This window comes from Hemicordylus capensis, chromosome 5 (genome assembly GCF_027244095.1).
Source record: "Hemicordylus capensis ecotype Gifberg chromosome 5, rHemCap1.1.pri, whole genome shotgun sequence".
Classification (NCBI taxonomy): domain Eukaryota; kingdom Metazoa; phylum Chordata; class Lepidosauria; order Squamata; family Cordylidae; genus Hemicordylus; species Hemicordylus capensis.
The window spans coordinates 94,578,643-94,591,945 of record NC_069661.1 but is presented as its reverse complement, the minus strand read 5'-3'; the positions used below and the strand labels follow the sequence as shown (position 1 = coordinate 94,591,945).

The 13,303-nt window shown below is 41.2% G+C and overlaps 1 protein-coding gene across 5 annotated transcripts in view; it reads right to left on the bottom strand.

The window, feature by feature from the left end:
- DLC1 (DLC1 Rho GTPase activating protein) overlaps window positions 1-13,303 on the bottom strand; it is a 338,048-nt gene that overhangs the window by 248,736 nt on the left and 76,009 nt on the right. For all 5 annotated transcript variants that reach the window (XM_053255903.1, XM_053255905.1, XM_053255906.1 and 2 more), the window contains 2 exons: window positions 7,207-7,356; window positions 3,420-3,584 (listed from right to left, as the gene is read on the bottom strand). In XM_053255903.1, coding sequence (XP_053111878.1) covers window positions 3,420-3,584; window positions 7,207-7,356 — 315 coding nt within the window. The remainder of the gene's footprint in view (window positions 1-3,419; window positions 3,585-7,206; window positions 7,357-13,303) is intronic.

Below are 13,303 nucleotides of genomic sequence, written 5' to 3'. Positions count from 1 at the left end.
CGGAGCTGGCTTTCCTCTCCTCCTGAGTAACGGTGATGCCTTGAGCAGCCAGACAAGCATTTCGTCTCTGATGCTGGAGCTCAGTCCTAGTTTGGTGTCATTTCTGCTCCTGGAGTCACAGGGGCAATGGTGGGGGCATCCTGGGGAAGGAACTGGAGTCAGATAGGGACTACTGAATCTCTGGAGTTCTGGGGTTCCTCTGATGAAGTGACAAAGTGTGAGTTTTGGCTTTTAGTGTCTATTGGATCTAGAAGCATTTATCAGGGCTAAGGGTCTCAGCTGGGACCTCCTCCCTCCCAGACGGCCTCCTCAGAATTTTAGTCCAGATGGGTCCTGGCAGGTGTTTAATCTGTGCTAGTACAGTCCATTTGATGCTGCAGTCATGTGTGTAGTGTGACACACATGTGAATAAGGCCTAAGTCTGACATGATCACGGAAGGAGGAACAGCTGGCAACTGAATTTGGAAGCCACTGATGAAATATCTCTTATGTGCAGAGGTGCTCTTACTCTTGGACTTCGGGGCTGAGTTCCAGGGCTTACCCTGTGGGCCCCCAAATCCTCTTCAGTCTGTCCTGGGTGGTGTGGTTTGTGCCCTCAAGAACCTACATGTTAAAAAATGATGCTTAACTTGCAGCGGGCGGATAGGAGGCCCTACAAAGTCCAGGCTCCAAAATTACCCGAGTGCACCTCTGCTTACACATCTACATTTCTGATTAATTTTCCATCATCTATTCATTTTGGTACATCTATAACCATCAAATATTTATTCTGGCCTGGACATTTTGTATTTTAAAAAAAGTTAATATCACAATGGAAATAACCATTTAAAGTATTTTTAATTATTAAATTGATATGGAATTACAGTGTAGTATTTTTTAGCTATTACCTCATATTTATTTATTTATTGTATTTCTATACCACCTGATATAGAAATCTCCAGGTGGAGAGGAAAAACAACTTGCCTGTTGTTTTCTACAATATATTAATAAATAAATGCATCCCCAAAGTAAACCCTTCTAAAAATAATCCTAAGTAGACTTAAAATTTATTACAATAGCAGCACACATACACACACACACACAGGAAAATAAAATATCTGAAGTGTGCTTATTAAAAATAGGTCAACTTTCCAAAGTGGAAAATATCAAATAAAATAAACCTGGAAAATACTAACTACATTTATTTTATTAAATGCATTGGACAACATTTGTCCCTGAGTTGGACAAAAAGAGATTGACATGGTTGCTGTGGGTGATTTTAGACTGTCATTGATGGACAAACAAAACATGTTGGACCATTTCCTCCTATTGTTAATGTTCATTTTCATAATCTGAATTGTCTGGCTCAATTTATTTTTGCATGGTACTTCATAAAGCATGCCAGATTCATGATTTCAATCATGTTGGAAAGTACTTCCAACTGACAAACAGAAACCAGATCACTTGGAATCAATGTTCTTTGGCTAGGGGAAGAGGGATATCAACTGACCTGAGTGTTGAAGTATTCTAGACCTAGGTGGAACCACATGGTTCCACTATAAAAGAGCCTGAGCAGATGCAGATTTTCAATCCGGAAGCCTGCCAAAACTTCCACCTACATTCCATATTTCTAGTTCTGCCACTGAGCTTAATGTCCCAGGGCATGGTGTGAAGATATACAGGTAGCCCTCATTATTTGTGGGGGTTCCATGCCTGCTAACTCCCACGGATAACACAACACGGCTTTGCATGGCTTCGGCTAGTGCGCCAGCTGCGTCCCTTTCTCGAGAAGGCAGATCTTTAACCCTATTGGGACTGGGGGAATGGGTTCCTTGAGCTTAAAAAAAACCACTTGAAAAGGTGGTGGTGGGGATAAGGACAGAAAAGTGTAGTGCCTTGTTCTCCAGGTCTCCAGGGATGCCCCCCAAATCTTCTTATTTTTCATTTAAAAACAAACAAACAAAGGAGAGCCATGAAATGGCTTCACGCTTCAAAATGATGGCTGGAAATGACACCAGAAGTTATTTTCAGCCACTCAGGAACTGTGTGGCTGAAAATCCACAGGAACTGTGGATTGTATGAAAAAAAATTCATACCGTGGATAAAGAAACTTGGTCTCGAAGACTCATCCGCGGATACATGAAACTGTGATCTGCAAAATCATGAACAACAAGTCTCCTGTATGATACAGCAACCTTGATCATCCATGCCTGGACAGAAGATCTCTTGGGCAACCTATGTACATTCAGATTCAGATCTGAGATCCATGAAGTAAGTAAAGTGGGAAATAATATGGTTCTGTCCAGTTTCATTCTGCTGTGGGAGAGCTATACATTCTGGGCCAAATTTCACTTTAAATGGAATTTTGGTGATAACCATAGGCAATTCTGAATATGCTCCTGATTGAAAAGCCAATACATATATCTCTTACGACCAGATCAGGGACCTGTCTGACCTACTTTCAATAACTGGTTATCCAACAAACAGCTATATATTTATCCATCTTACCAGGCACATTCAACACCAATTTAGACTCCACCTAGTGGTCAACACTGCCTAGTCCATTAACATATTACAGGCTCAGAGGAAAAGAAGCTCACTATTTATTATTCTTGATTCGCTTTAGAATCCATGCCAAGTAGCGGCGGGTGGCTGTGTGGCATACCGTAGATTAGGAATACCCAAATATACAATGCAGATAAATCTCTTGCAGTGATTTTATAAAAAAACGTTCCATTTAAGAACTACCATTACAAGCAACCAAACAGTGTTGGAGAGGTCAGATAATCCTGAGTTTCCAGTACAGTTTACAGCTAGATATTTTTACTTTTTAGGATCAGGATCTGATTCAACTCAATCACTTTGGACAGTGGTTAGTTCCCTTCCTTTTATTATTATGGAAACGAGTGAAATGACAGTCCCAACAGTCCACCTCTGTATGCATTCAGAATTGCACATATATGCACACAACCACAACCGTGCACAAGCCAACAGATATTTTCATTTTCCAAATATATTTTATAACACTAAAACTGCACTTCAGATCTGAAATTTTTAAAAAACGTCCACAAGGACAATCCACTGGCATCTGATCCCTTAGTCATCTGCATCACAGATTTTGCTGTGATCTGTGCACATACAGAGATGCCTACCAACACAAAGTGTAAAAAAGGAAAAATCTTTGTTTTTCTTGTTCTCCACTCAGTGCTATCAATCCACAACACATATTCCAAAGCCTTCCAAATGACACCAACTAACTTGGTGCAGATGGCACCAGCCTTTCCCAGCAACATTCCCAGAACATATTCTGTGAAAACGGCAGAACTGAACAAACCCTCCAAGCAATCCATAGCCTGCAGGCAACAGGCCTTACTTCTCTTTTATCATGAATTTTCCAAAATTAGAAGCAATGTTAAAAATAAGAATGATTTCAAACTCACCCCAGCCTTTGGTTTTGCTCCAGTACCAGCCATTGGAATGGGGATAACTCGATCAGCACCATAGGTATGAAGTGGAGGAGGTGGAGGAGAAGGAGGAGGCACGTTGGTTTGTGGGTGGCTCAGTGTAGCAATGTCCACTCCACTTTCCAGATGTGATTCCAAATCCTGTTTTTTTTTTAATTTTAAAAAGTAGTTATCTTTAGCAAATGTGCATATTCTTTAAATGACTATAATACTACCAATTATTGGAAGGATACGAAGACATACATTATTGTTAAAAGTGTACAGAACATTTTTCTTCCTTCCTTCTACACATCTGAGATGTCACTTTTATTGACAATAATGAACAGTTGTTCTGAAATAAAGCACTTTGATCAAAGCTCCAATGCCCTTAAATAAGAAAAACAAATGTAGTTTTGTTTAGGAGTCAGGTTTCAAAACGTTGGCATGTTTTGCTTGGTATTTCCTGTGCATCTTATATTGTGTCCCCACCTTTTGTCTCCAGAAGCAATTGAAACCTCTGCTAACATCTGGAAGTCATTTTACAGCTGGAGTGACATCATCATCTGGAAACCTATGCAATTCACAGGTGAAGCCTCTTGTTTATGAACTTCAAATGTGTATGGAAGACTTGGTTGCATATCTCCTATGTTTCAGGCCCTTTGTTACATTAACAAGGGAGAGTCACAAGACAGCACATAGTTGTGCACAATTAAATCCCATTGAAAAGAACAGGAGTAATGTATATAAAGTTGCCTGGTACCGAGTCAGAGCCTTGGTCCATATAGTTCAGTATTGCCTACAGTGATTGGCAGCAGTTCTCCAGGGCTTCTGTTGGACATCTTTCCCAGTCCAACCTGGAGAAGCAAAGGACTGAACATGGGTCTTCTGCATGCAAAGCATGTGCCCTATTCTGAGCTATGGTCCCTCTTTTAAATGTGACTGCCCACTGGATTATGCCTAAATATACATACACACACAGAAATAAACACAGATTTTTGACATTTGTTTGTATATTGTATACAACTTTCCTGCGGGCCTCACTTCTTTGCATTTAGCAGTTTGCTAAACAAAAACTTATTAGGTGAAGCCTTCTGCATAACTTATTTCAATACCAAGAAAAGTGTGTGCACCTGCTAAATTTATTTAAGCTTATGGTAAAGGCCCAGGAACCGGGCAAGTAGAGAAGGCGATAACACCCCCACAACAACACAACAGGTTTAGCCAACAGTGTGTTTCTGAGCAAGATTTAATTTGTGAAATAGAAAGAAGCCTCTATTTTCCAGACTAAATTGGGGGAAGATCAGTCCTGATTAGACAGTTGCCCAGAAAATTGAGGCAAAAAGTACATGGTCACAAAAGTTACTAAAATAAGATTCCATAACACAAAGCACACAGCTTTGGGGACATCGAAGGTGATGAACAAAATATAAATATACTACCACACAAAACACTCTTTGGGACTTGGAAAGTTATTTTTCTTAATGAGGTTGCATAGCATATGCCTGAGACAGCATTTGAGAGCAGAATGAGGAAGCGAAATGGCCGAACTACCGGTTCTGTGAACGCTATCCAGAGAATCCAAAATCTATAATATTTGGGTTCAAAAAATAAAAGTTTATCTGTACTTTATTTCCTAACAAAGAGTGAACCCATAAATACACTCTATTTATACAATTGCACACAACTGGGCAATGCTTGATCTATTTGCTGTGCTGTGCCACATTCTCTCTTCCCTCCGCCCTCGACACAAAGGTGAACTTTTCCATGTTCATAGCACTTTTCAAAAATTGGCAAAAGAGGAGCCAGTTGTCACAACAACGCATGAGAAGGGATGCAAGTTAGGGCTGAATGATGTTTGAATTCAGCCCTAGTTCTTAGCCATTTCTTAGGCCATGATCTTTACAGGGTTGAGTGGTTGGGAAATATCTGACTTCCTATAGGCCCTAATTGTGTGATTCTGTCTAAATCTGGTATCAGTCACTGCTTCCATGTACACAGCAGTAGCAGCACTGATGGCCTCTGGCCCAGTTAGCACTGCACATCATGTCAGTCAGTGTCATTTAAGAACTGTAGAGCCTGGAGCTGCTCTACATATATAGTAGAGTGAGGAGGTAGAATCCTGAGGTAGTAGTGTGAACACTACTTCAGAATGCTAGTGGAAATGCTTTTTTTTTTTAAAATGTTCCCCCAATGTTTAACACTTCAAGTAGAAAGTAGCACACCAGGGAGACATATTTTAGCAGGGCCTACTTCCTGCTGTGCTAGTTTTTTTTTACTTGCAGGGTAGCTCCCCCAGTCTCCCTACATTGTGAGCTATTAAAAAATGTGATTTCCCACCTAAAACATACAGTCCATCCTCGTGCTCTGGTAACCTCTCGCTTGGATTACTGCAATGCATCGTATGTGGGGCTGCTTTTGAAAATGGTCCAGAAACTGCAGTGGGTACAAAATAGAGCTGCATGATTATTAACTGGGACTGGATGTTTTGAGCATATTATGCCAGTGCTTCGAAAGCACCATTGGTTCCCAGTCTGTTTACAGGCTCAATTCCAAGTGTTAGTGTTAACCTTTAAAGCCCTAAATGCCTTGGGACTAGGTTAGTTGAGAGAGCATCTTGCCCAATATGTCCCAACCCAGACCTTAAGATCTTATTCAGAGGCCTGGCTTCAAGTGCCCCTGCCAAATGAGATGAGGCAGATGGCTACTAGGGAAAAGGCCTTTTTTGTGGTTGCACCCCGTTTATGGAATAGCCTCCCCAGTGAGGTTCACCTGGCTTCATCACTTTGTTCTTTTAGACACTTAGGCCTTTAAAATTTTGATCTGATTTTAACTGATTGTTTAAAAATGTATTTTAAATTGTTTTTTTATTTTTTATTTTCTCCTCCTACCATCCACTTTTTTGGGGTCTGTTATGATTTGATTTGTTGTGTGATTTTATCTCATGTTTTAATGTTGTACTGTAAGCCACCCAGATAACTATTTGATATGGCGTGGCTAACAAATAAAGTTTATTATTATTACAATTCATTTAGTGCATTTAGACACAATCCAGTGCTAAATTCTCCTGTGCAAGCCCCATTGAAGCAAATGGGGGTTGCGCAGCAGAATGGATTGTGCCCTTAAAAGTGCTATAAAACCGATAAAGCTCTCATTTCTTGATATATAGCAAACATTTTAAAATAATCCTGTATTGCGGAACTAGAGATTTCCTCTTCCTTTCCCATATCATAAAATACTATCCCAATGGAATAAACTCTTATCTGAAGCTACAAATAATGCTTTTTGGCCTGAATATTATTTTAACAGAGAAAGGCTTTGTAAACAGCCCATAAATGGCTCCCTGCTGGAGGCCTAGGATATTACTAAAACGGGGATCAAAACAAAACCGTGACAGACACAACATTTCAGGACCCCTTTTTGCAAATGAAGCATCAGCTGCATCAGGCCAATGTGGATGTGACTCTAACTTCAGTCTAATTGGCTGTAAAAAGAGAAACCCTTTGGAGTCAGCTTGAACTCTTGAATGTTGCACCTTCCACTTGCCTTAGTCTCAGATTTATAATTTTCCCAGGGTGGAAGGATGCCAAAAAGGAATAAATAGGTAGCTGGAGGCTAGGAAACAGAACAAAAGCTGAACTCCTTTTACTTTTTTAAAAATGGAAAATTGCACACACTGAAACTGAAAGGCCAACGAGAGTGAGAGAAAGCCATAGTGAGAGACAGTGAGGAAGAATGAGCACAAGTAAATATACAACTAGGAAAAAAAGTAAACAAAGAAGCTCACAGGTATGTGCCTCCGTGTGTGTGTCGGTGTGCTGGGTGGCGAGGATCCTGAACTGAGAGCGTTCTCTATGTCCTGATCCAGCTGGTCCAGTTTCAGAATGAGCAACATCATGGAGTCCAGTCGTGACTGATCTCGATCTTCTCTCCCTTCCTGAGGATCAGAACATGCAATTACAGAATCTGAAAGGGCACTTCTGGGAAAGAATAAAAAACGCTCTGTTCCCTAATTTAACAAAACGGCATTGAATAATAAGGCAACAAACTCACATTTAGGGGGAAAGAGGGGGGCGGGGACCCACATTGTTTTCTGTCATCAATGGGTCGTTCACTGTAAAGCCTTGACTTGCTGACTGAGAAGTGTTTTACATGCATCTTAAATATATTTCTGTGTGAGAGCAGTATAAATAAAAAGGCTTTAAGTGCTATTCAGCAGACGTAAATTGCAGGGAGTTTGTCCATCCATCTTATTGTGCTCCCATTTCTATAGCTTGCCTAGCAAGTCTGTGCACTGTCTAGTATTTTGTTTTTGCATTTCTAGCTGGGACCCGATATGGCTCTACTGACCCTTCCTTCTCCATTCTGCAGCCTCAGATGACTCACCACAAGGTGTACAGATTAGGAGGTTCCTGGTTTGAATCCTGGCTACTCCTAGCACAGATAGCAGGGACACTGCATAAAGGTATCTGTGAAGCAAATAATCCCAGATGACTAGGAAAGACAGAAATAGACAGAGGAAACTGTCTATTTATTCATTTAAATTATAACAAGTAGAGGTAATCCTTGATTTAAGATGCTCTGAATTAAGATGCAATGCACTTAAGTCATTTGTAAACTGCCACCTTGTTTCAACTTTTCAACAGTGTTGTAAAGTATGACGCTGACCAGGGCTGCAAGGAGGTATGCTGCAACCCCACACCAGTGGTTTTGGGGAGAGTGTTGGCAGGGGGGAAACGGCAGGGCAAGTAAGGGCACCCTCCCTGCACCTTAAAAGGAACCCCCCCCACTTCCGATCCAGGTCAAATGTTGGACTTTCGAACCGGTTTGGCACTCCACAAAAGGAGCGCTGAACTGCTTCGTGCACATTCCTACCTATTACCATTACTGTGGCTTCTGCTCCTCCTTCAGGCTCAGCTGCTGTGCTGAGATGGCAAAAGAGAGACAGCCCCAGCCACTCACAGCCGACATGCTGCTTCCTGCCTATCCTCCTTACTTCTCTGTCAGTTGCTTAGGAGAAAGAGGAGATGGAGTCAAGCTACCCAGTTGCCTTCCTTCCACGGAAAGGTATGAAAGAGCCAGGGAGGGACTGGATGGCAAGGGTGAGCAACTTCTGATCCTCCACCATCAGCTTCTCTGTTCTGGTGCACACCTCTCTGACTGACTCACCACCAGCTTTGATAGCAGTGGGGTGGGGGGGTGGGGGGTGGAATCCACCTTGATTCAGAAAACAAACTCACATTTATAACATTTTTTCCTATAGGAAAATAGGTTCCAAGTTAAGACATATCAATTTAAAGCACAGTTTTCAGGAACCAATGATGTCATAAGCCTGAGAACTTCCTGTATTTTAATTGATGTTTTTGAATAATAAAACTCTCTTTCCCTTCATTTATCACTTTAAATAAAGGTCATGTACGAACTGGAGTTTTGTTTGTGCACACTAAAAAAAGAAATTAAATTTTGCAGTGTGTGAACTTTAACTTAATATGTTTTGCTGCAACAGGACAGTAGTAGACAGCCCTCAACAGCATTTTGCAATATTCTTTGATGGAGTTTGCCATGACTGTATAATCTTAATGTAACACCAAGTCTATTTTCACCATAGTAAATATAGGCCATATTGTTTGCTACGCTATATGCATTCCTGCATACAGAACAGGAAACCTCACATGCTTTCCCTTGCATATTTTTCTATACATTCCACGTCTGGAGGATGGAGGGAAAAGGAAGTATACTCCCTTAGAAGAAGCAGAGCATTCTACTCAGAACTGTTTGGTCTTATACCAAGTAGTCAGGAATGCTATATAGAGGCCATGTGTTTCTATGTTTGCATCAGGCACTTGGGTCCAAATGCTGGCAGGATCCAGCCTGAGGGTTTGAGAGGCAGCAAGTTCTTGGGGTTCTTGCCAGGACAGATGGAGAGCCTAGTGGCTTCGCTCACCAACTCATTGCCACAACTCCTGTGCCACAGCTCCAATCCAAATTGGGGGCTCCTGTGGCTGCATTTACAGTAAGAAAATAATGTTGGGTGTTCCAGTCATGGAGTTCCAATTTAACATGCTGTTGGTCCTGAGAGAATGCTGCAGATCTTGGAGCTTCACAGCAGGGAGTGGCATAGGACTGAAAAATACTACCAGTGTTGGTCATTTTACTGAAAGTTGCACTGTGATTTGAGCTGCATTCAAAACCTTCTTCCCTCAGGTCTGAAATCCATTAAATGGTTTAATCTTCACAACTGCCAATGAAATCTTCAGAACATGAACCAGTTTTCAGAAAGCAAAATGCAGGATCTAGACACAGTTACAGTATATTTATAATCAAGTGATGATTAAGGGATATTCCGATTAAGGGATATAATGATATCATATAATGATGGGAGATGATGGTCTGCGTTATGATACAGGCAACATTATCACCCTCCCATGTGTGCATGTAGAGGTGCTCCCCACAGGCTTCTACTAGGCCTTCTCCATGCACTAGCCCTCAACTAGTTTGGCTGCCATTGTACAACAGTGCAGGCATGCAACAGTGCGTCCTGCCATTGTTGTTAATGTGCCCCACTCATGCACAACCTTATACACTTTCAGAAGCTTTTGCCACTCCAGGCCCCAGCATGAAGGTTACTTCCCCAAAGAGCATGTGCTAGGGGCCTAAAGAGGAGCAGACCACTGTATAAGTGTAGAAGAGCCTCACATTATTGGAAACCATGAGATGCTTTGCTGCACATGTGGCACAATGACAGTGCATTTTACTGGGGGACAGCAGGAGCCGGTGAAGGAACGGTTGAGTAGAGGTCTATGGGATGCTCCTCTCTTTATTTATTTGAAACATGTGTACCCTGCCTTATCATAGCAAAATTTTCAAAGCTCCCATGTATTCAGAGGAACATACAGAGTGGGCTCAGCACATGCAGGAGGCTTCATGCCTTGAAGCTCATGCCTCCTCAAGTATTATGCCTCTGCAAAAACCAAGGCCCAAGACCTTCAGGCATTCACATATTTCAATCTGAGATCACCAAATGAGGTATGTTATGAAGCATTTTCATTTCATTTCGTACTAACCCATACATTTTTTAAAAATATCTCTTTTCCAATTATTTCTTTTCCACATGTTATACTGCAGTTAAACAGCTAGTAAATGTATTCATAAAAGCTTAAGAATTATACCAATAAAAATGGAAATATGCAGAAAATTTTGACAAGGACATTGAAAAGAACACCATTCATCTGTATTCTGTTCATGTGTTGTCAGGTAGACAAATATATTTGTGCCCTTGGAACTTTCTGTGTGTGTCTTTTTCAATCCTGTTACAAGTTTGAAACTGAACCTGACATAGTTTCTTTTTCCACCCCCCAAACACTTAACAAATTCAGATTTTTTTAAATAGATTGGTCAAACGTTTGCTGTCATATGATATATGCAACAAAGAAAGGAGCTCTAGCTATATTGGGTTTCTGGAAACTATGCTATAACACAAGATTCTTCACATAGATTCCTAAGCTAAAGAAGTGAAACCAAATTCAGATAGTGACATTAAGAATGTCACTTCTGAATATATAAATTTAGGAATTGGGTTGGGCAAGTGCCACTCTTGGGAATTTTAGCATTCCTTTTATTTAAATTAAGTGCTGTACTTGCCAGTCAGGGCATCACTTTCAAAAATGATTCCATAAGTATGCAAAAATATAAAAACACCACTGTGGACCTTTCTGGGCACAATTTATTCTAACATGAACACAAACTGTGACGAGAGATTTTCTGGGGCATCCAGATGACATTGTGCTGTTTCTCATCACTATCTGCTGGTGATTTGCTGACAGTTCATAATAGTGTGATGTCCTTTGACACCACATGAATGCCCTGGAAAATCTCTTGTCACAATTTCTTTTCATGTTAGAATAAATTGTAGCCTGGAAATGCCTGGTGGATTTATGCATGAAGTTCTTTGGGAGGCAATCCTGTGAGCAAGATCTGAGAAGAATCTAATAAAATGCACTACTGAAATAGATTGTTCTTTTCATGGGTGTTTTCAGTTGTCAGTCAAAGTGGTTTCTGAAAATATTGGTGTCTAATCAAAATTGTTTTGTGCTTCCCATTTTCTTGAATGGTACAAAGTTCCAGGGATAGTCATCAAAGTATCCATTCCCTTGTATGGAGAGCTCTGGAATGGGGTGCTTGTAATATTTTCAGGCCTTCAGGCCCAAGCACTCGGGGCATACAGGCAGGAAGCAGGTTGGCAGGCTAAAGACCAGTAGTATGGCAGCACAGAGGAAGAACCTGGTGTCCTCCCTCAGCAAGCAATTGAGAAAAAGAAGCAGATCAAGTTGATTTACATCACACAATGGCACCAGGCTGGCCCTCTAGTATTGCCCACTTCCACAGGAGAGAAGGATTCTAGCTTGAGTTTCCTGCAATAATTGCCTCTATCAGCAGTCCCAGAGATCAAGTGAGTAGCAAGACAGTGCCTGATTAGCAAGGCTTCTGATTGTAGCCCCACAGTGTCTGACAAGTCTCTAGTTATTTACAAATAATATACAAATTGAGTAAAGGGCAAATAGACACCTAAGTCTAGTCTTAAGACAGCCTCAGTCTCCCAAACTGACAGAAGCGCTTCCAAAGACAGCTCCTTGCCAGCCATGTAAAATCTCACACCTCTTTTTTATCCGTCGCCAGACACATACATGTGCATAAAACCGAACACTGGTTTTATTCACACACACACACCCCCCCCCCCCACACACACACGCCAAGAGGTAAGTATGGCCTGCAGGCTGAATTCACAGCTGATCTCCATAGGATTCACTAATAATGGCCAAGCTGAGAAGCTGCTAGGGATAGTGAAAGCAAAGGCTATCACCACCAGTATAGGCAAAAATGAGAATGTGTTTCAATGAACATATAAAATTGCCTTATACTGAGCCAGACTCTTAGACTATCTTTCTCTGTATTGTCCGCACTGACTCCAAAGTTACTCTCCAGAGTTAGACAAGCCTTACAGGGCAAGGAATTCCAAAGGTGGAGTGCAATAACAGAAAAAGACCCTGTCACATGGTGCTGCCAAGCAAGCTTTTGATGGCAGAGGAATGTAAAGCAGCAGGGCCTCAAATGCTGATCTGGGTGTGATGGTAGATTCCTGTGAAGGAAGGCAATCCTTCAAACAAGCTGGTCCTAAGCCATCTATTGCAGAACTACATTTTAAAGCTCACAAATGATTCTCAATTTAGTTTATGTTTAAATGTAGTACACTGAGGTTCAGTTCACTCACATGCACTCCTAGTGGCATGGGATTTACTTCCTCATGCTGTGGTCCCATGGCACTGTGGGAAACATGTAAATACCAGAACCATGTTGATAGAACCATGGGCTTGGCCATTTCTCACCCAAGAGTCACCTGGTCATGAGGAAGAGTGTCAATCAGGCCCACGCACTTGGAATCACCCACATGGGTGACCTGGTTTTAATTGTTCTGATAGTTTAATTATTTTTTAAGATGTGTTTTAATTGGTGTTCATATTTATATTTCTGTTTTAATTGTTATTGGTTTTAATGGTTTCTGTTTTTAATTGTAAACCGCCCTGAGCCATTTCGGAAGGGCGGTATAAAAATCAAATCAAATCAAATCAAATAAAATAAAATAAAATAAATAAATAAATGGTGATGGAATACACACACACAGTGTGTGCAGCACTAGGAAGAGGCCCACATGCTGCTGTGGTGCATGCGATTGGTGTGCTTATTGTAAAGTGTAGGTTGATTTGGGAGTATGTCCCGGTGAGATCTCAGAACATATACATAGGATTGCTGTGCTGTAATGTAGCCTTAAATTTTAGAGGCAGGCTCACTACTGGACTGGCAAAGCAAGCTTGCTCACCCACTGAAGA